The sequence below is a fragment of the Aquila chrysaetos genome, chromosome 15, assembly GCF_900496995.4.
Source record: "Aquila chrysaetos chrysaetos chromosome 15, bAquChr1.4, whole genome shotgun sequence".
Classification (NCBI taxonomy): Eukaryota; Metazoa; Chordata; class Aves; order Accipitriformes; family Accipitridae; genus Aquila; species Aquila chrysaetos.
In genome coordinates, this window is record NC_044018.1 from 11,394,478 (window position 1) to 11,414,945 (window position 20,468).

Genomic DNA, 20,468 nt, shown 5'->3' on the forward strand with positions numbered 1-20,468 from the left:
ACTTGAATTCAGGGCTCTGCTGGAGTTTGTTTGATCAAATGTGGAAGGACATTAAAATCATAGCCAGCCAGCAGTGCCAGCAATCCCTGTTCTTTGGGCACCACTGCCACCTGCTCGCAAGACAGACTACTATATTCAGTTTGACATGAGAAGTCTGCTTTTCCTCAGCTCCTTTCCCTCATTCATTTACGCTTGAAGTCAGAAATCCATGTCTTTGGTCCTGCCCTAAATCTGCCCCCAAAAGAGATGCTAGCAGTTTAGCAGCTTACTGCTGCTTTATGTGAGCAAGGTTTTGTGAAAACATGTACAATTGAGGAAGTAATTTTGGCAAACTGACAGTTCCAGACAAATGCTCCCCAAATTGCTTAAAAATTGCATTGTGACTAAACCAGGACAGAATATAACAGTAGCTGAGACAAGGCCAAGTCAAAGAAAATGCAGGCTGCTAGCAGCTATTTTCCCCTCTGTGAAATATGATATCTAATATTTTTCTTTACATAATCCTGGCAGTTAGGTTGAGTGTTTTTACCTACCTTTTACAGATGGATATACCAGAGAAGAGAATTGATCAAGTGACTTGAACAAAACCATAGATGAGTTTGGTAGAAGCCGTTGACCTAATCCCAGGCCTTTTCATCCATAGCCCCTTTTGGCCCTTTCTTGAGTAAAGCAGCATGGTTTTAGTGCTCACATTCACCATTACACTGGTGACATCCTCTCCTTAGTTGCTTCAATTGCATTTGTTTATTCTGCTGGTGTTCTCTGATCATCCTTATTACCACAAACTGAGCAGAAATTGTTATTTTGAGGTTCATCTTTTTGTTAGATTACTTTCCCATTATTTTCTAAAAGAACTCACAGTAACCTCTTTTAATTCTTTTGGCTCTTCTAGACAATATTTCCATTTTGACTTCTCAGTGTTATGCTTACATTTTATGATATATACATCCTTTTTTTTCTTCCACTATTCCTGCAAAATTTTTTTGAACTTCAGTACCTTTGTCAGTTTTGTGATGTAGAGTATTGTACTGAAATTCAAATGTAATGTAAATTGGAAGTAAGGTTTTGTAATAGTCTTTCATGTTTCTCTATCGCTGTCTTCCATTTTGGAGAACTATCCATGTTTTCCTTGCCTTCACTGCTTTGTTGGCTGTATTGACAGATGAATTCCTATACCTTGCTACATCCTGGCCTCACACAGGAGTGCTGCCTCCTTTCATGGGACACTTGGCCACTGAGTCTGGATGAACGCAGCCTTCACTGCCTTCTGCCTTGCTGAGTGCAGAATCTGCTGGCTGTGAAGCTTTTTTCTGTGGCTTATGCATTCACAATCCCCACCAAGAAATTGTACATTTTAGCTCTGAAGAATGTACACGTTGTATTTTGGGTTATTGTGTGATGGTCTACCCAAAGCGGATTGGAATCAATGGGATCTGTCGTCTAGTTTAGCTGACTGTAGTGCAGACACTAAGAAAAAAAGGCAACATTATGTACCTGACTTACTTAATTGACAAAAAAATCTCTGTTATCTCTACTAAATAGTCTAGTGTTGCTTACCAAAGTGTCTACATGAAAAAAGGTAGGTCATAAGATGGTGGGCTTTAACATTGAGAGGTGTTTCCTTTCCCATTACAGGAATGAGAACTATTTCTAATGAGATGTCAAAATCTCCAGTTACTGTTTGGTAACAGTAAATAAAAGCAGTAACAGCAAATAAAAGACTCTGTGGCAACACAAATATCACATAAAAAACCACAAAGATTCCTGCTATAATCATAAGGGAAAGAAAGAGGATATATACATTTTAAAATAGCATTTAACAAAACTCACCCGTACAAAAACATTTAAGCCTCGAGAGACTATTATTCATGTTGAAATATTTGATGAGCGTTATTTTCAAACGCCAGTGCAAAACAGTGTCACACAGAGATTTCCAGATGAAAATTATATTTTCCTTTAAGGAGAAGCTCCCCAAATCCATGCTTTAACTGGAGAGAGACCGTGAACTGGGGACGATTTCAGCTGCTGCAAACGGATAAAAAACTGCCTTGAGCGCAGGGGGGTTGGAGCGGAGCCCCGGGAGGGGACTGGCCAGCAGGTGGCGAGTTTTCTTCAGAATTGCGCTTTCAGGAAAAGATTTTTATGGTCCCGTCTGTTCAATAATGCCCTGACTGTATTATTCCTAGTTTTACATACAAAAGCCTATCTCAAAATAACCTTAAGGGTCTGACCCCAAACCACAAATAGCAGGAAGTTCTCTGTTAGGGTTGAAACTCTGTCAGTGCTAAACCTTCCCCTTGGGCCGAGGTATTACAGCTTATTTGGTAGTTAGGATCACCTGATGGCACAAAGCCCCCCCTGTTAGATGACCTTTATCTCTAACACTTCAGCATAGCTGTGTATGATAGCAAATTGTCTTTCCAACTTGACTCTTAACTTCCTTTGCTTTTGTGACTTTTAGCTGATCCCTCGGCTTTATTTCCATGTAGTTTCAGTGGGAATTTATATCCTTTTTGAAAGCTAACACACAAAAAAAAAAAGGAAAACAAAAGGAATGCCATTTTTTCTATAGTGCTGGTATATATTTAGAAGCTGCTAAAAACAGGAAAGACATTGTGAGTGATTATACAACTAAAATTCTGATTTCTTATATGTTATCCTCAATAAACCTCATTTTAGGGTTGTTCTAAATAATAACATTCTTGCCAGATCAATATTTCTATGTACTTTAGCCAGATACTAGTTCTGTATTAGTAACAATAATACTTTGTGTTAAAATAACACCTTTCCACTGAGTACAAGCCAAGAAATTGAATCCGCAGTGACACACCACTGCAGTTGTTAGATAATCCTGTCATTGAAGTCAATGGTAAAAACTCATCTAGGTTTCTGTGGAAGAAAACTGGAACCCCACAACTGCTTCAAAGTCATGCAGTCATGTTAGCAGTGTATACGGCTAGGGATCAACTGGCCTCTGGCAATCAGCATATTATAGAAGCGAGGGGGCATAGATGTGATTTAGAGGACTGGGGACTGCTGTCATTGAATTAAAAATGTCCTTGCCCCCTGTGGAGGGTTGGCCATTGCGTCTGCCAGCAGCGCTGGTCAATTAGCTGCAGCCAACTGAAGGGCAAGTGGTGCTGGGGTCACCAGCTATCGACAACGCCTTTGTGTGCAGCAGGGAAGGTGACCTCAGGCCTTTAGTCCTGTGGTGGATTCCCCTGTCACTGTACAGGAGCTGAGATAGCGGCAGTCCTAAATATTCACTGGAATAGTGAATATCCCAAACCTGTTTTTAAAGTTGACCCCCATTGACTACTGAGCCAGGCTCTGACCTCCCTTGAAGGCTTTCCAAGGCCCAGGCACAGGATATTTAAAATACCACCTGTATTTCTGAGCTGTAGGTCGTGAGTCAACAGATCTGACCCGGCAGAGCTGCCCCAGGAGCCTGTCCAAGGCTGCAGAGGGGGTCTGCACAGGGTCTTCACAATCTTCAGCGCCTCTTCACTCTGCTTTCTCTACTGAACAGGCATGGCAGTTGGTGCGTCAAAGGAATGGAAACGAAATGGAAACAGCTCTGGGAAGAGGGTCGGAGTTCTGTGGCACAAACGCAGGACAAATCTCCCCTCATGCTACTGCACGTGGACTGAATGTGCCTTTGGGCTCCAGTGCCTAGTCTATCAGGGTGAGGAGATACGAGTATTGGCAATTGACTGAACTTAGAGCCTTGTTTCATTACTTATCCCAGGATCTATGCAGCGAACAAAGCCAGAACAAGATCCCAAATAATTAGGATATAAAACCTGGACTCCTGTTTGTATTGCTGTCTTCAGTCCTGCTAAGCCCAAAGGAGATGCTGAATTGCTGTCATGAAGTGTTGCTGTGATAAGTACTAGGAAAAGCTTTTCCAACCACTTCTTGCACAAAAAAAAGGTTTCATTTTTCAGTTGTAACAAGATTCTTGTCATGTAGGTGTATGATCTATCAACTGCTGCAGATATGTACTTTATTAACTACTGAGATAAAGCCGATAAAAATGCAGAAATAGAAAAGACTTTTACCCATCCCACTCACTTTCAGGCAATTAATTGAGATGCCAAAAATAGGGACCATTGGCTCTGTGTATATGCCGGCATATGGTCAATCAAAAAACTGAAAGGTTTCTCTGAAATGTGAATCGGATCTCAATGTGGCTTGGATTTACTTCCACTATCTGAAGAATCTGGGAGCCAACACTCCTAAATTAGGTACAACAGTTTAATTGGAAGAGTAACACGTCTGGGCTGCGTTACGGGTATAGTGAGGTCAGAGAATGAATTTCCTTTGCTTTTGGGAAGTGCTGGATCCACTGGAGGTTACTAGCCCAATGTCACTGTGATGAAATCCTTCAGGGGAAGATAAATCTTGTGGAATCCTGATTCCAGTCCTGTGTTTGACAGACCAAGCAAATGTTGCCTTCATTCCCTGAAAGTTATGGAGTCCTCCTTCAATCGTTAGCTATAGTAAATATAAGCCTTATCAAATAAATGTTATTTCAAAAATTTCAAAAGATAAAGGTGGCTGACATTCTTTGAATCAAGATACTTGTACCTCTAATTCTACTGTGCACACTGTAAGCCCATCTGTCTTAATCTCTCTCTATGTCTACATATACATACAAAGGTAATTTCCTTTTCTAGGTATACATATGTATACATATGTACCTCTAATTCCATACATACCTTTTTTCTACCACCTAGAAATAATTCTTTCACATCTGTGAGAGATCATTCTTTGTGATCCTTTTTCCTAGCCAAACCTGAGCTGAATGTGTTGGAGGATACCCCTACTAATTTTCCAGGCTAGTAGAAATGTATATTTTATAGCAGTAGAGAAAGGACTTCTCTGTAAAACATGTGGCATAGGCATAATCCACAGCAAAATGATGTGATGTCCAGGTTTTGCTGGCATTCCACTTGAGCATCCCAATTCACACTGGTCTTTGTCTCATAGGCCCATTCTGAGCTCATGTCACCAAAACCTTCAGTTCCTGTGGGATCATTAAATCCTTACTCAATTTCCAGCAGATATGGGAATTGTATGTGAACGAATGCAATGTACACAAATCATTCCAGCCACCCTTGTATTAAATGAACTTTTTTTAAGAAGATGGTTTTGACCTGATAGAATATAATGGTTTCAAGGGAACCATATAGCCATTACAATCCATCATATAAATGAATACTTAGGGACACCTAAATCCAAAGATTATTCGACTGTTATACATATACTTGCACAAAGGGGGCTGGAGGATAGACCCCTCAAATCTGCAGTGAAAACATCTGTACTTTTAGGAAATTCTTCTTAAATATGAGCACATACATAAACTTTCTCAGATTTCCAAAATGATCAGTTCATTTTAAATCAAAGTGACCCCCAGCATCAAATTACATTTTGGATGTATTGCTAGCAAATTATCAGTTTAAAAAAGCAAAGGGTTTTAGAATGATAAAGGGTATTTTATATGACCTGTTCTGATTGTGGACTCTGGCTTCTCTGTAACCTGATGGGTTTTCACGTGTTATTAATTATTGTGTACTGTACTCCTTTAACATCTACGGCAGATACGGTGAAGCTGAGGAAAAGCAAGCAATGTAAAATACAAAAATGTTCTCCAAACCCTGCTTTCGCTTCCTTTTGTTGCTCTCTTGTAATGTAAAAACAGATAAATGGTTTCCTCTTTCAAATACAACAAAAAGAAATGACTCCTGGGAGGAGCCCTGGGATGCCAAGTTTGAGCCTGGATTGAATTTTTATGACCACTGTAAAAACTCCTGAAAATAGGAAATTATAATGGAAATGCTGACTCTCACTGCAGCAGTGTGAGCAGCAGCACCACGGCATTATTAGTGATCTAAAGGGGCTGGAAGTTAAAGTGGAATCATTTACACAACCGACTTCACACCACTTTGCAAACAAGGGGGGGGGGGTGCGGGGGGGGGGGGGGGAGATCTTGCACTTAATTAGCTGCTTGCAAAATCCATTGTGATTGTTGAAGAAGACAAATCCCCTATCGCTCTGTTCCGTGCTCTGGATTTTCTTTCCCAGTCGGCAGAAGTTGCTGGCAGAGGTCTGTCCCTGCTGGGTGACCAGCCCACGCCGTGGAAGGGGCACGGGGCCATGCCATGCCCTAACTCCTTGCGTAGGCACAGGGGGGCTGTGCTTCCGCGCCGGCGGATCGCTCCCCCTCTGCAGTAGCTCGTTAGCGAAGGGCAGCGATATATTAAGGCGGCGGGTCACATCTCAGCACCGCGCTAAAAATCAAGCAAACGATTTCCCCCTTACTAACAAAATGGAGATGCTCCAGAGTTTGGCTTTTATTTTCAGGGAGTCCTAGAAGTAGAAGTTATTTCTTTTTTTATTTAAAAAAAAAAAAAAAAAAAAAGTTGGCAGAACAATGTTCTATCCGTCTCTGTGCCGATTTGGGTTTTGGGGGATGGGGGCGGGCGTTGCTATCAGAAGACCATTTACCCGCACGGCGGGAGCAGTTTCCACCCGCGTTTTTTTTCCCGCTATTCTTCCGTGTCTTGTCATTAGCAGCTATTAAAATAATAAGGCTACATGGGACCTGAGGAGCGAACTGGGGGCCGGGAGAGAGGAGGGGACCAGTTTCGGAAAGGGGGTGTGGGAGCGCCCGCGCTGCCGCCGCCCCCCGCGCTCCCCGTCCGCGCTCCAGCGCGCTTCGGGCTCAGCCCCGACGGGCTCGTTTCCCTCCCTGGCCCTTTCTGGCTCTCCCGTTTCCATCCGAGTCCGGTTCATCCCGAGGGGGGGCGGTCAGAGCCCGCACACTCTAATCCTTCACCGCGGTCAACACCAACACCGCAGGAAGAGGAAAAACCAGGCAAAGCAAAGGAAGGCAGGGAAAAAAAAAAATATTTAAAAAATTAAAAAAAAAAACCCAACAACAAAAACCCCTAACCAACTATATATATATGAATATAGCCCCCAGGTGCCACTGGTAACCAGGGGGCCTGTCTCGAGGGACACCTTGCCCGGGGAGGCATGAGGGCGAGGGGGGGACGCTGCCGTGCACTTGTGCCTGCTCTTCCCTGCGTGTCTGCCGCCGGGGCTGGCTCCGTCCCTCCCAGCGAGGAGGCTCCGGGCGCGGAGAGGCTTTTGGAAACGCCGCAGAGCACAGCCGGCTGCTCTGCCCTGCTCCCCGCTCCCTTCCCCCGGGAGGTTTGGGAACTGCAGGGCTGCCGACCGGAGGCAGCTTTGACCAGCTCTCCCCCCCCCCCCCCCCACTGCCGCGTTGCGGGGGGCGAGATGTTTGCTGGACTCCGGGCGGCGATGCAGCCCTTGAAACCCGCCGAGCAAACAAATATCCCCACCCTGCCCCGCCGGACCCGCTCCTCCTCGCAAGCCCAGCGAGGCGCCTGCGGCTGATGCTTCGCAAGTGGCACGGTTGTTTCTCCTCAGTAAAAGATTTTTCAAGGGACAAGCGGCGTTCCCCGGTGGGGAGAAAGTCCCACGGAAGCAAAAGGGAGTTTTATCCCGCACATGGCTACGGGATGGGGCCGGGAATCGTTATTCTTGCAAAGGTTAAGTGGGTCCCGAAGGTGAAGCCGGGTGCCCCAGCTGAGGGAGGGAGAAGGAACATCAGCCAGGCTGCGCAGCCCTCTCCCAGCACACGTGTCGGTGCATCCAGGGATGCCCGGCATCCACAGGAGCTTAAACCAGAGGAGGAGCGATCCCCAGTACCTGCGCTGCGCAGGATTAGCCCTCGAACCCAGAACTCGTTGGAGACGAGGCGACAAGCGCAGCGGGCTCCCTCCGGGAGGGAAGGAGAAATGCCCTCAGGTGCGCTCCCCGTGCCCCCTAAGTCTGCTCCGCAGGTGGGGCACGGAGCTCCGGCACCGGCCCCGGTCCCGGCCCCGGCCCCGGCAGCGGCGTGGCGAGGCGGCAGCGCTCGGCGCCGGCCCCGGCGCTGCGGGAGCGGAGCTGGGAGGCAGCCCCGGTGGGGTGGCCGGCTGCTGCTGTCCGGGATGCTGTTCCCCGAAAAAAGGGGGGCACAGCCCGGGACGGGGGCGGGGGGGGCTTCACCTTGCAGATACGTGGGGCAGGATGGGGGCGGGGATGGTTTTGGGAAGCGGGTACAGGTGGGAAAGAGGGATCGGGGCTCCGGTCTCTCCAGTCACCCCACGGATTTCTCTTGAAACGAATTGGGTTTCGCTGTCACGTCTAAATCCTACAAACGTGGCTGGCTTTGGGAGCAGATGCCTTCACTTTTTACGAGTCTCTTGAAGTTGTAACATTCCTAATCGACAGCAGATCTTCGCTGTGGAAAAGCGCAGCGTATTCCCTGCGTGTCAGTGCTAATAGTGGTTTTGTATCCCGTTCCCGGTATTAGGTTCCCCACCGTTACAAGTTGACATAATGCAAATTAGCAAGGGACATCATAAAAATCCATCCGAGAATAAAGGTTTTGGAACAGCATACCCTTCATAACTTAAACACCAGATATTTAAACCAAATGCACTTAACAAGACAGTTAACCTGAAACTTCAGGTCAATCGCCAGTGGGTTGACAAGTCCAAATATTTCTATTTTTTAACAAATACGTAAATATCAGACTATACGTTATCCAGGCAGCTTTCAGCTACAGCTTCCAGTAATACTCTGCGATAGAATAATATCCCAACGACCCGCTTTGATTAAAAACTATTTTCGCGTGGGAATAATTTTCTGTGTCTCCCTCCCCCCTAGCCACTGAGATCTTCTACTGCCTTTTATTTCGATGTTTAAGTATTTATTTCGGAATGATGGATTCTGTAACTGGAAGTGAATTTTTTTTTGTTGTTGTTCCCTTAAAGGCAGCACGTGCAGGTATCATTGCTGTTGTGTTTACCATCTCAACTAATCTGCTACTTCTCTAAAGAGAATTGCGATTTTTGTTTTACTAATGCACGCACCCACCCCCAGCTATACCAACATTATTCCTCTGGGAAAAGAGAAATCTGCAATTAGAAGAGCATATCTCCGGTCTGTTTCTTGGTTTGGGGACACTTGGGGATCTTACATTCGTGTTGTGACAACAGGACTTGAAAACTATTTTTGAAAATGCAAACTTATTCGAAGCCATCAACTTACTGCATCGGGCACAGGATCGCACTCTCGACATTTCGACCCCCAGAACAGGAATAAAAGTGCTAGGTTTTCGGTTTAAGATTTTTTTTTTTTTTGGGAGGGGGGGTAGTAATAAGAAAGAAAGAGAGAGAGAAAGAAAATAACAGCACGAAATAAGAGAGAACTGAAGAAGCCGGGATGAGGGAACGTCTTTGCTTCGCTTCTGCCTCATAAAAATGCCACTCGTTTACAAAAGGAGGGAACGAAAATCTCTTCGCCTGCCCAGAGCAGTGAGCAGTATTGGACCCCAGACTCTCCCCAGAAATAGAGATGTTTGGGGCATGAAATGGCAGGGCTAGGGCTTACTTTGCCACGCTACTGTCGTGTTCATCAACACTTATTCTGCAGGATGATAATGTAGTGATCTCTGGTTGCGTTTTGTTGATTTTTTTTTTTTGTATTTGTTTGTTTGTTTTTCCTTCGGAGATGGGCAAAAATCAGTGTAACAACGGCAATGACATGAACAATAAAAAACCACATGCGTGTCCCTGAGCACGGTACCATGTTATCCTGACGGATCTGTCTTCGCTAGCGTATTATGTTACCCTGGTTCCTCGGGACAATGTAATACACCCAAGCAATTTTTCCCCCTTCACGGATCTAAAGGAGTGTGAATGGATGGATGAATAGAAAAACAAATAAGCAAGGAGATTATGGCCTCAGGATTAATTATAAAGCACATTTAACCTTTTTCTTTCGAGGGTTGTTTTGCTTTGCCTGCTTCTCGCCCGGGTAGTCTGACTCCCCCCAGACCTAAGCAGGGCTCTGCGGCTCCCGGTCCGCGGGGGATCCGCGGGACTTCGCACGCCGCGGAACCCCTCCCGGGCTGCGGTGAGACACCGTCCCGGGCCGCGGGAGGAGGGACAGGAGGAAGGCACCGAGGTCAGGGGCGCTGGGGCGGAAAGTGGGGGCCAGGAGGGATGCTGGGCCGGGGGGAGGAAGCGGCTCTAACCGGGGGTGGACCCCTCGCAGGTAAGCGGCTCCCGGGATCCTCTCGGAGGATCTCCTCAAAGAGGGAGAACAACTTGCTATCCCAAAATCCTCCCAGAGGGATCAGATCCCTCCCTCCATCCTCCCCCCACCTTTTTTTTTTTTTTTTTTTTTTTTCTCCCCCTTTCTTTCTGCCTTTCTCCCCCTCCCTCCCTGGGCAGGTCCCGGTGAGTCCCGTCCCGCGGCTCGGCGGGGAGGGGGCGCAGCGAGGCCGGCCAGGAGCGGAGCTGCGCGAAGCGGCGGGCCGGACCGGCGCAAGGCAGCGCGGCCGCGCAGCGCCGCCGGGGGAGCGCGCAGCCCTCCGCCGTGGCGCAGCGCGGAGCCGGACGGGGGGATCCCCCCCCCCAGCACCCCCCCCCCCGGGAAGGCCGCTCCTCCGCGGGGGGCCACGCGTAGCGGGCCCCGGGGAGATGCCCCGGGGGAGGCTGCGGGAGCGGGGCGGGGGGGGGGCCGAGATCACACGTTTGCGGGCTGCGAGCCCCGGGCTGCTGCGCCTGCAGGAGAAGCGGGTTGAAAAGTTGGTTCTTCCCAGCCAGAAACTTTCTCCCCGCGTGCGCATGCCCGGAGTCTGGTGGGAGGTTGAGGGGGGAGCTGGGAGGGGGGGTTGAAATAAGGAGGAGGCTGGAGGGAAGGGATCGGTTCAGTGTGAGCTCGGCTGCTCCCGGGCGCGTTTGCAGTCCGGCACACGCAGACGGCGCCGGGAGCAGGAGGAGGGAGAGCACCTCCGTCTCCATCAGCCAGAGCACCTGGACACCTGGCCCCGCTGCTCGCTCGGATCTGCCTGTACCCGCTGGAAGAGCAGTGGGGTGGGGTGGGGAGAGAGCTGTGCCCCCCAGGGCCAGCAGAGACACTGACCTAGCCCAACCTCTCCTTTTTCTTTTTCTTTTTTTTTTTTCTTTTTTTTTTTTTTTCTATTATTTTATTTTGCCAGCTCCAATTTAGCCCAGGATCTTTTAACTGCTGCCAGCGGTGGAGCACAGATCGGGATTAGGTAAATAAAAAGAACAACTCATTTTGTTTGATTTTTGTTTTGCCAAGCCTCGGGGGTGGGGGATATTCATCCAAACACCTCCTTTTCTCTCCCTCCTTTCTTTCTTTCCCCCCCCCATCCCCTCCCACCGTTCCCTGGACGGTGCAGACCAAGTGGGGAAATAGTGGTTCACGTGAGGAGGACTGTTCTCCTTGGGGCGGGCGGAGGGCTGGGGGGAAGCCTTCACATGGGGCTCGGATATTTTGATGCTATTTAAGGATTTGTCTTCCCCTTTCAAAGTTGTTTATCCCCCCTTGCGGAGGAGCTGTGTTTCTAACCCGAGCTAAAAATTACACATACGAGCTGCAAAACAGAAGCCTGGACGTCCTTTATGGGCTTGAACGTTCAGCTTCTCTCCTCTCTCTTCTTTCCTCTTCTGTTCTTTCTTTCCTTCTTACTTTCTTCCTTCCCTTCTTTCTTTCCTACTCCATTTTTAGTGCTTTAGGGTCCGAGAAGCTGCCTCTGTTTCCTCCCAAGGCCACAGCACAAATGACTCTGATGTTTGTATTTGTCTGAATGGTTCGAAACAAGTTCAGCGTAGGGAGCGACTGAGCTTCTCCCGAGGCCGAGCCTATAAAGTGTCAGTGCAAAGCCGAGGATTAGGGTATAGTTGTTATAGTTGGCTTTTGGGAGGGAAACTATAAAAACCGAGCGGTTTGGAGATGACCGTAGCGCTGCGGGACTCGTCCGACAAAACGCGAGCGGGGCAGGAGGGCGAGAGCCGTGTCCCGGACAGGTGCACAGTAGGTCCGGTTTAGTAAGTCCGAAGCCAAGTGAGGAAAAAGGGCCAACCCCGAAAACGGCGCTGGGCTCGGGACCCCACGGCGCGGTGGCACCGCGCCGCGCAGCTCCGCGGCGGGAGCCCGGCTGCGGGCCGGCCGGGGACGGCACCGCCTCGGCCGGCCGGGCCCGGGCATGCGGCTCGGTGCCCTGCGTGCCCCGCGGGGCTGCCACCGCAAAGGTTTTGTCCTCCCCCCCACCCGTGGCTGTGCGTGCTGTGGCCGTGGGAAGCGAGGAGTACAGAGGGAAGGAATCCTCCCTGCCGCCGGGAGAGAGGAAGGACGATTTATTCGTGCGCAGGGGAGGGAGGCACCGGCCGCTTCTCTAGGGAGAAAGCGAGAATGAATCTTGTGCTGGGGGCCTGCCTGCACCCGAGGGGATTAAACACCCCCCCCCCCCCCCCAAAAAAAAAACCCCTCCGAACCAACCTAAAACCTTCAGCAGGGAGAAAATTGAGGAGCCTGGCCCCTGCGGCCGCCCCGCCGGCACCCACCCGCGGCCGCCTCCCGCCCGGCGAGCCGCCGTGGGCTGCGCGCCCGCCCCTGGCCCTCGTAGCCACCGTCCCACCAGGATCCGGACCCGGGGATTTTGCTGTTGTTGTTGTTGTTTTGGGTAAAGGCTGCCCCGGGAAGTGTAGCGATCGCTGGTGCAGTGGGACCCCGGTTATTATTATTATTATTTATTATTATTGAGAGACTAAAATCCGCCGCATTCATCCGCGTTCGCAATGGTGGTCTGGAGAGACTTGTCAACACCGATTTCGTGATAAAATGTGAATGATGATTTTATAAGGATTGAGCGGAGATATCCAAGGCACATGCTGACTGAGTCCTTCCAGTCCTCATTAATGTTAGCAATTAACTCTTTCACGCTCAATTAGCCCCGAATAAACCTGCTTTAATAGATTCTGCACACTTCATTAATATTTTGAATAAATCTGTGCTGAACAATGCACTTTATTCCTCAAGAGCACCACGCTCGAATAATGCGGAGCGAAAGGGCAATTTTATTCTCTTTCCAGTTAGTTTCCCAAACACAGATAAATTGTAAGCTCTATTTCCTCGCTTAAACTGATAGGAAGGGAAAATCTCGTTCCCCTCAAAGGGGACAAAATAAGTAGCCGACCTGGTGGCAAAATGCTGCACACCGATGCTATGCAGCCGAAAGGACGGAGCTGCCAGGCTTTAAAGGATTCAGGCAAAACAGGGGGACTTTTTTTGACAGATGAACCTGATTGCTGTAGTTTGAGGCTATCGCAAGAATGCAGCATTTTATGCCCGCTACTTTATCATGTTTGTAAAAATAAGCAACGTTCTCAGGGTAATTTACCTCCTCCATTCTTCCATGTGGAACTAATTAGCAAACCTCATTATTTATGAGTCAGGTATTTAATGTAACAAATATCCCTTTCAAAGGACACATCGGAAATTGATAATTCAAGGTAGAAAGGAAAAATACCGACTAGCCACAAGATTACTTAGAAATCCATTTAATTTCGCCCCTTGCTATGCTACCAGCAAAAAGCCGGGTGGATTTTTCTTTTTCTTTTTTTGGCGTATAGGGGAGGTAGAATTTAATCTGGAAGGTTAAGATTACAGTGGTCTTAAAACAATGGCAACTGGACAATAGCATTACCGTATCTTCAAACAGGACAAAGGGTAAGAAAGCTGGAGACAGATGTAGTCTTTCAAGTTTATGATCCTATTTTGCAGGGTAAATTTATCTTGGCATGAGTGGTTTTTGTTTCAGTCAGAACACAAGTGGTTTGTTCTTAATTACTCACCGAGGTAGTTTGTGTTAAAAAAGAAAACCCCGCACAGTTTTATTGTGATGGGGGAATTCAAGCAGAGAACTCGCGGGGTCTTCTTCTTTAAAAAAATAAAAATAGAAAAGAAGCCCCGATAACGATCTGTTTACATGAAACAGAATTAAAGGTGGAGGTGACACCGAAATCAAAGAAACATTGATCTCTCTGCGGGCAAGCGGGAGAGCGGGGAGTTACTGCGCTGTGAAACACGTTCTCTTTGATGTCCCGGAGAGAGGGGACTTCTTTATGAAATACTCTGCTCTTCATCTATATTTTTGACTATCCCGGTCGCACAGAGCAAAAGTGTAGCTTACATTTCTGGAAAACTGCCAAGAAACTTGTAGTAACGTGAACACTCTGCTCCCACCTCCTCTTTTCTTCTTCTTTTTTTTCTCCTCTTTTTTTTTTCTCTTTTCCTTTTTCCCTTGCTTTCTTTCTTTTTCTTTTCTTTTTCTTTTTTTTTTTTTGAAAAATAATAGAACTGCTCTAGCAAAAAACCGAGGGCGCAATGGATGCTATTATGACCCGACTGTATTACTCCTTGTTTTCTGCCCCCTTCTTCGTTTGGGAAATCGAAAGAGAATTTTAAAAATGTTATCGAGCGAGAATTTACCCAAATTGACATAGTAGATTTTTGCTTATGTATTCCATATGAAATGATTTCTAAGGATACGAAGAAAGAAAGAGGGATAAGCCCAGAAATTAACTCAGTTTGCAATAGCATGTTTCATGCTTGAGAGATCTAGGGCTACCTAGACAGGAAAATAGACACGGAGCCGTTGTGACAGACAGAAAAAGACATTTCAGGTACCCGGACAAGAGTGTTTTCCATGCACTTTGTTCTCGGGGTCATCGATTGAGGCATTTGTGCTGCGAAGTGGACACGCCTAGCGTATGGGCAGCACTAACAAAATAAAAAGCATTTCCCCAGCTGAACAACAGAACAGTCTGCTTGGCTCATCGGCCATAAACAGTTAAAAAAAAAAAAAAAGAAAAAAAAAAGGAGAGGGATGAGAATGTAATGTGTGCATTTTTCAATCAGCCACTACCCAAAATGTATCCAATTAAGAAAGGCAGAATGTCACAATCTCTTATTCTGGGTCATTGCGATGGAATTCCTCCAAGGTTTGGGTCTCTCTTCCTGCTGCTGATTTATGTAAAGCAGTGTGAAAGGTGGACCCGGCGTATAGAGCTGCTCGGAATAAGCTTCTCCCTCTCACACCCTCCCAGCCGCAGCTCCTTGGTCCAGGCAACAGCCCACAAATAAATCAGATTTGTTTCCCTGGTCTTTAGACCTCTTCCGCCACCAGTTTCCACCCCCCCAGCCCTCCAGCCCCGAGGGACAATTACTGCTCTGCAGCACTTTGCTGCTTCCTTTTCCCCAAAGGGGCTTTACTCTTCAGGTGGGCATGAACTGACCCTCCGGGCTGAGCACCGTGAGGATTCTGCCGGGACCCTGTGGGGATCTCGTGGGGATCCTACAGCGACTCAGCAGGAACCCTAGAGGGGATCTTATGGGAACCCTATGTGGATCCGGTGGGAACCCAGCAGCAAACCTGTGGGGATCCTATGAGCATCCTGTGGGGACTCTACAGGGACCCTATGGGGATCCTGCTGGAAAACAGCCCTACTGAGGGCAACTCCTGGAGTTCGCTGGGGGGAAAGAGAGCATCAGCTATAGGCTGCAGAGTAAGAAGGAGACTCTCTGGGCTGCAGGGATGCGATGCCTCTAAAAGCCGTGGGTGCTTTCTTGCACCCACAAAGAGGGGAAGCTACTAACCACCCCTCCCCACCACCAACCCTCAGGAGGCATCTCCTGCCAAATGGTTGACAGCCGCCGGGGCTGAATTTGCAGGCACGGCCAGATATGCCTTCATGCTGCTGCCTGGTAGCATTTTTCCCTCTGCCTTGTGGGGTGGAATGGGTAGGGATCTGGCCCAGAGGAGAGGCTGGGGGCTTGGCGGGACCCTGAAACACAGAGCAAAGTGGTGGCACCCATCCCAGGGAAGGGCTGCCGCCCTGCGGCCCTGCAGCTGGTGGGCTGGGTGTCCCCATGGGAAGGGTCCCTCCAGCCCTTGCCTTTTTGCCTTTTGAAGGGTTCTAATTAAGCGATTGCCTAGATTAGGATGTGGGCTTGAAGCCAGGCACTTCCCCCTGGGGAGAGCAAATGGCACTTCAGACTTGTCACCCGAACTCAGCATTTTCCCATTTATTTTTGCAGTACGTAAGAGGGAGGGCTCTTGGCTGGTATTTTCCCCCAAAAAATTTTCGAGGATTTTCTTTGTTTGAATGAGGCAGGACATGCAGTTCTGAGCACGCAACTGCCTCCACCACCCCAGAGGCAGAAGCTTGGCTGATGCCAAACCGCAGGGAGCTGAGCAACCCAGGGGCAGCGGGCTCGCTGCACCCCCTCCCCGCATCACCTCAAGGGTCAGGGCTAGAGGCAGTTTTTGTGGACAGACATAGTGGGCAGTATCCCACTATTTTCTAAAGGCTGAGGGTGCCCAGGAAGTGATTTTAAATTACGTGGGAGAAGCCTGAGCTTTGTGGGGCAAAATGGCATCTCTGTGCTGTCCCTCTGCAGAGGATTATCGGAGGTCTACCTAGCACAGGGATGCTGTCGGGAGGTGAATGACTGTGGATGGGGTACAACATTTGTGTGTGAGGGATGGGGAGAGGGAGAGTCTGGAGACCTGTGGGGATAGACTTGCAGCCAAGAGCTGGTCAGGCCTCTCCAAGTCCAAGGCAGCCTCCTTCTGTGGCTTTGGAGAAGGGTGTTAATAAGGGGTGAGGTGAGAAATTACCTCTGCTTTTATCTTCGTATAAATCCACCTCTCCCTCTTCCCCCCTCCACCTTTATTTTCCAGATCTTTTCCTCCCCTGTTCCCAAGATCCTCCTCCTGAGCGGCCACCATGGGAAGTAAGACCCTGCCGGCCCCAGTGCCTATCCATCCTTCCCTCCAGCTCACCAACTACTCCTTCCTGCAAGCGTTCAACGGGCTGCCCGCCGTGCCCTCTGACCACCTCTCCAACCTCTACGGGTTCAGTGCCCTGCACGCCGTACACCTGCACCAGTGGACTTTGGGGTACCCTGCCATGCATCTGCCCCGCTCCTCCTTCTCCAAAGTGCCCAGCGTGTCAAGCCTGGTGGATGCACGGTTCCAGCTGCCGACCTTCCCGCTCTTCCCACACGTCATCCAACCCAAGCAAGAGGCCACCAATGTGACCCTCAAAGCCAAACCACGCTTCGACTTTGCCAACTTAGCAGTGGCCGCCACACAAGAGGACCACTCTAAACTGGGACAGGCAGACAGCCAGGGCTCACCCCCAGGGCTGGGGTCTTTGCTTGAGGTGACTAAACTCTCTCCAGAGAAGAAACCCACGCGGGGAAGGTTACCGTCCAAAACCAAGAAGGAGTTCGTGTGTAAATTCTGTGGCAGGCACTTCACCAAGTCCTACAACCTTTTGATCCATGAAAGAACCCACACCGATGAACGACCCTACACATGTGACATTTGCCACAAGGCCTTCAGAAGACAGGACCACCTGAGGGATCACAGGTAACAACTCTTCTTCTCCTGTCCTTTTTTCTTTGTGTATCTGTACTCCCCCAGTTACTCTCCTACATTCATGAAGGTGCTTGTAAGAAAAGTCATGTCCCTGGCCAGCTGGCAGTGTTCCCTCTAGGTTTTCCTCTGCCCACTGTGGGTGGAGGAGCCCAGATAACTCACTTTGGAAGAGAGGCCTGTTGTACTCACGCACTCTGCAAAAATGACTTGCACGGCCTCCTTCTTAGCTTCCACACATGTTTTCATGCCCCGTTTGCATTGTCTTGTGTTTTCTGCTTTTGTGATCATTCAGAAGTGTCACGAAGACACGCAGCCTGATGACGCCAAAGTTAGAGAGGAGCTCTTTATCCCTAAGAAAGGCACCCTTGTAAGCCTCCGACACCCACCTCTCTTCTTACAAACATACACACGGACGATCGCCCGAGTGCCGCACTCCAGCACTCGGTCTCAGCAGTAGGTGTAAAAAGCTCTAGCGTGTTCTCCGTCAGGTAGCTCACTGCTGAGTTTAGGCCAGTTATTTCTGACATCTCAATTCTTTTTCTTTCCCTAGATATATCCATTCTAAAGAAAAGCCTTTTAAGTGTCAAGAATGCGGGAAAGGATTTTGCCAGTCCAGAACGCTAGCTGTCCACAAGACACTGCACACGCAAGTAAAGGAACTGAAACCTGCCAAACTTAAGTGCTGAATCTCCAACTTCTATGAACTTTTCCTCCCCTTCAGACTTTACACCAAAACCAGAGCAGAAACAAAACTTTCAGGATGGGAGCACTGAACTTTGTGTTTTGTTTTTGTTTGTACTTTAAAAAGAGCAAAATCCACACCCCACCTCCCCCTACCCAAGCAACTAACTTCCTAAGTCGTGGGTGAAAAGATTATTTTGCATTTAAAATATACATGAATGATGCAGAGAGTGCTAGCTGACTTGTGTGGCTTTGATAAACTTTATGCCAAAAGGTGGTGCTCACGTGTTGGACAGGAATCTCTTTAAAACCAAACAAAAACCCACAAGCACCCCCCCCCCCAAATCCCAACAAAAAAACCCCCAAACTGTAGCTTCCAAAAGTATTACTTTAAAAAAAAAAAGAAACCCCAACCTCTTATTTTATACTTTTTTTTGACTGTATAAAGCTTCTTATTTTTACACTTCAGGAGATACAGAGAATTCTGGAAGACGATTAAGAACTGAAATGGTGGTTTCTCATCACAGCACCATTAGGACAAGGAGAAGGGCAACTTGCAAATCTCATTTGCTAGTTTGTTTTCCTAAAAGGAGAAGAAAATTAATGTTTGGAAATGACCTATATCTCTCAAGTGGGGAGTCCTATCATGCGCTAGAAAACGCATCCAGATCTTAGACCTGCGGGTCCCCGGTGTTCAGGACAAATCAGTGTTCATGGGACATGGAGACCTTTTTTTTGCCTTGTGGTCTAGTGTGCTGTGAGGAGATTTGTAACTTGTGGACTTATTTTAAAAAACCCGAAGGAAAGAAAGATGGCAATATGTCAAACTGATGGTATGCACAACGTGGTTTTAGTGGTACTTTAAAGTCTTCGTGCGTCCTGATGAGAGAGAACAAATCTCAACCTGAGAGCATATTTTTTTAAATGCTGGCTTTCTGAACAGTGTATTCAAATTAAGAGACATTCCAATAAGTTTTGTTTATTAAAAAAAAAAAAAGTTGTATGGCTGTTTGGCACTTTATGCTGATTATTGGTAATTGACATTTATCACTGGATTGTGTGTGTTTTTTAAGTATTAAAATAAATCGTTATTTTACAGGCAAGTCTGCATGGACTACATATGTGTTCATTTGGTTTCTGGTCTCTTCCCTAGCAAACCCTCTCTGTCAATATTCAGAACTTTTTTTTTTTTTTTTTTTTGAGTTAACTCGGTATTTCCTCAGTGCTTGTTTCTACCAGCCTTGGAAAGACTGGATCTTTCCTTCACGCATAAGCTCTCCCCCTCATAATTTTCTCCCCCCCCCCCCCCTTTTTCCTTTCTCTTTCTTTTTTTTTCTTTTTCTTTCTTTCTTTTTTCTTTTTTTTTTTTTTTTAAGGCTGACAAAAGTAAACAGATCTGCAGGGAGTCGAATAATTTTGCTGCTAGTGTGGAAAAAAAAAATCGTCTTGGGTAACTAAATCTTGGGTATTAGCTGATAAGATTAGGTGTCAGAAGTGTTATAAAACAAATCAGATGAATAATGGGCGAACTGTTGCTGCTTTCACAGCCCGAAGGCGCTGCGGGGAGGGCCGCCTTCGCACACCCTTCCCTTCGCCTGTCAGGAGCGGGCATTTTTCAGTCTCATCTTCGGCCGGTTCAGCGCTGATTGGGGCGGCCTTTGATTCCCGGCAGCTGTCTTAGATCAGAGATGTTTACTCCACTGCGAAACCGCTCTGGATCGAGACGGGGGAGAGCGAGCTCAGAGCTGGGGGATCCGCCTGAGCCTTTGAAGGGCCTCTTGCCGTCCTTCTTCGTCCCCTCGGCAAACCTTAAACCCTCTTCCCCCCGTCACAAGCCAGTGTCCTCCCCCCCCCCCCCCCCCCCCCCCGCTATAAGAAAAGCCTTCTGCAAATTAGCAGGAGGTAACATGAAATTACGTCCGCGGTAACACCGGCCCTGCCCCGGCGGCTCTTGCGCTGCCGGAGCGGGGATGCTCTGACGCCGCAAGCCGCTCGGTCCGAAGCGGTTCCTTTCCTTAGAAAATATTTCTTTATTTGGTCAAGGAATCCCATCAAGGACAGGGAAAAAGTTGCAGTTGTAACTTATTTAATGTAAGGGGTGGTGGTGGGGGAAACCTCTCTCCCCCTTTTTTTTTTACTGGACACCGATCCGAGCTCATGGTAACGAATGGAAAGGCACTTGCTGGACGGGCGGCAGAGTCCACCTTCAGCGTGGGAAGGCCCTCGGGAAGCGCAGGGTGCCGAGGTGACGCCTCGCTGTGCATCCAGCTCCGGAGGCTGGGAGAACGGGCAGAGCTTGAAGCCGGCTTGCTTTTGCTTTGCTTCCCACCCGCCACTCGCTTTCCACACCGCGTAAAGGCTTTTGGGTTTGTCTTAAAAAGGCATCTGAAAACCCACCGCTCGGTACAAGCAAGGAGCGCGGGGGTGAAATCCCCCAAGCCCTGCA

General features: G+C 48.3%; 1 protein-coding gene across 1 annotated transcript; it reads left to right on the top strand.

The window, feature by feature from the left end:
- The first annotated feature begins 10,782 nt into the window (after positions 1-10,782).
- Positions 10,783-19,125, top strand: OSR1 (odd-skipped related transcription factor 1). Its single transcript, XM_030037962.1, has 3 exons — positions 10,783-11,146; positions 16,640-17,332; positions 17,892-19,125. The coding sequence occupies exons 2-3, from the start codon at positions 16,686-16,688 to the stop codon at positions 18,025-18,027; spliced, it is 783 nt and encodes a 260-aa protein (XP_029893822.1). The 5' UTR covers positions 10,783-11,146; positions 16,640-16,685; the 3' UTR covers positions 18,028-19,125.
- The last annotated feature ends 1,343 nt before the right edge of the window (positions 19,126-20,468 follow it).

Coding starts and splice junctions, on each gene's coding strand:
- OSR1 (XM_030037962.1), top strand. CDS start 16,686: ATGGGAAGTAAGACCCTGCCGGCCCCAGTGCCTATCCATCCTTCCCTC. Junction 17,333..17,891: donor GACCACCTGAGGGATCACAG/GTAACAACTCTT, acceptor TTCTTTCCCTAG/ATATATCCATTCTAAAGAAA.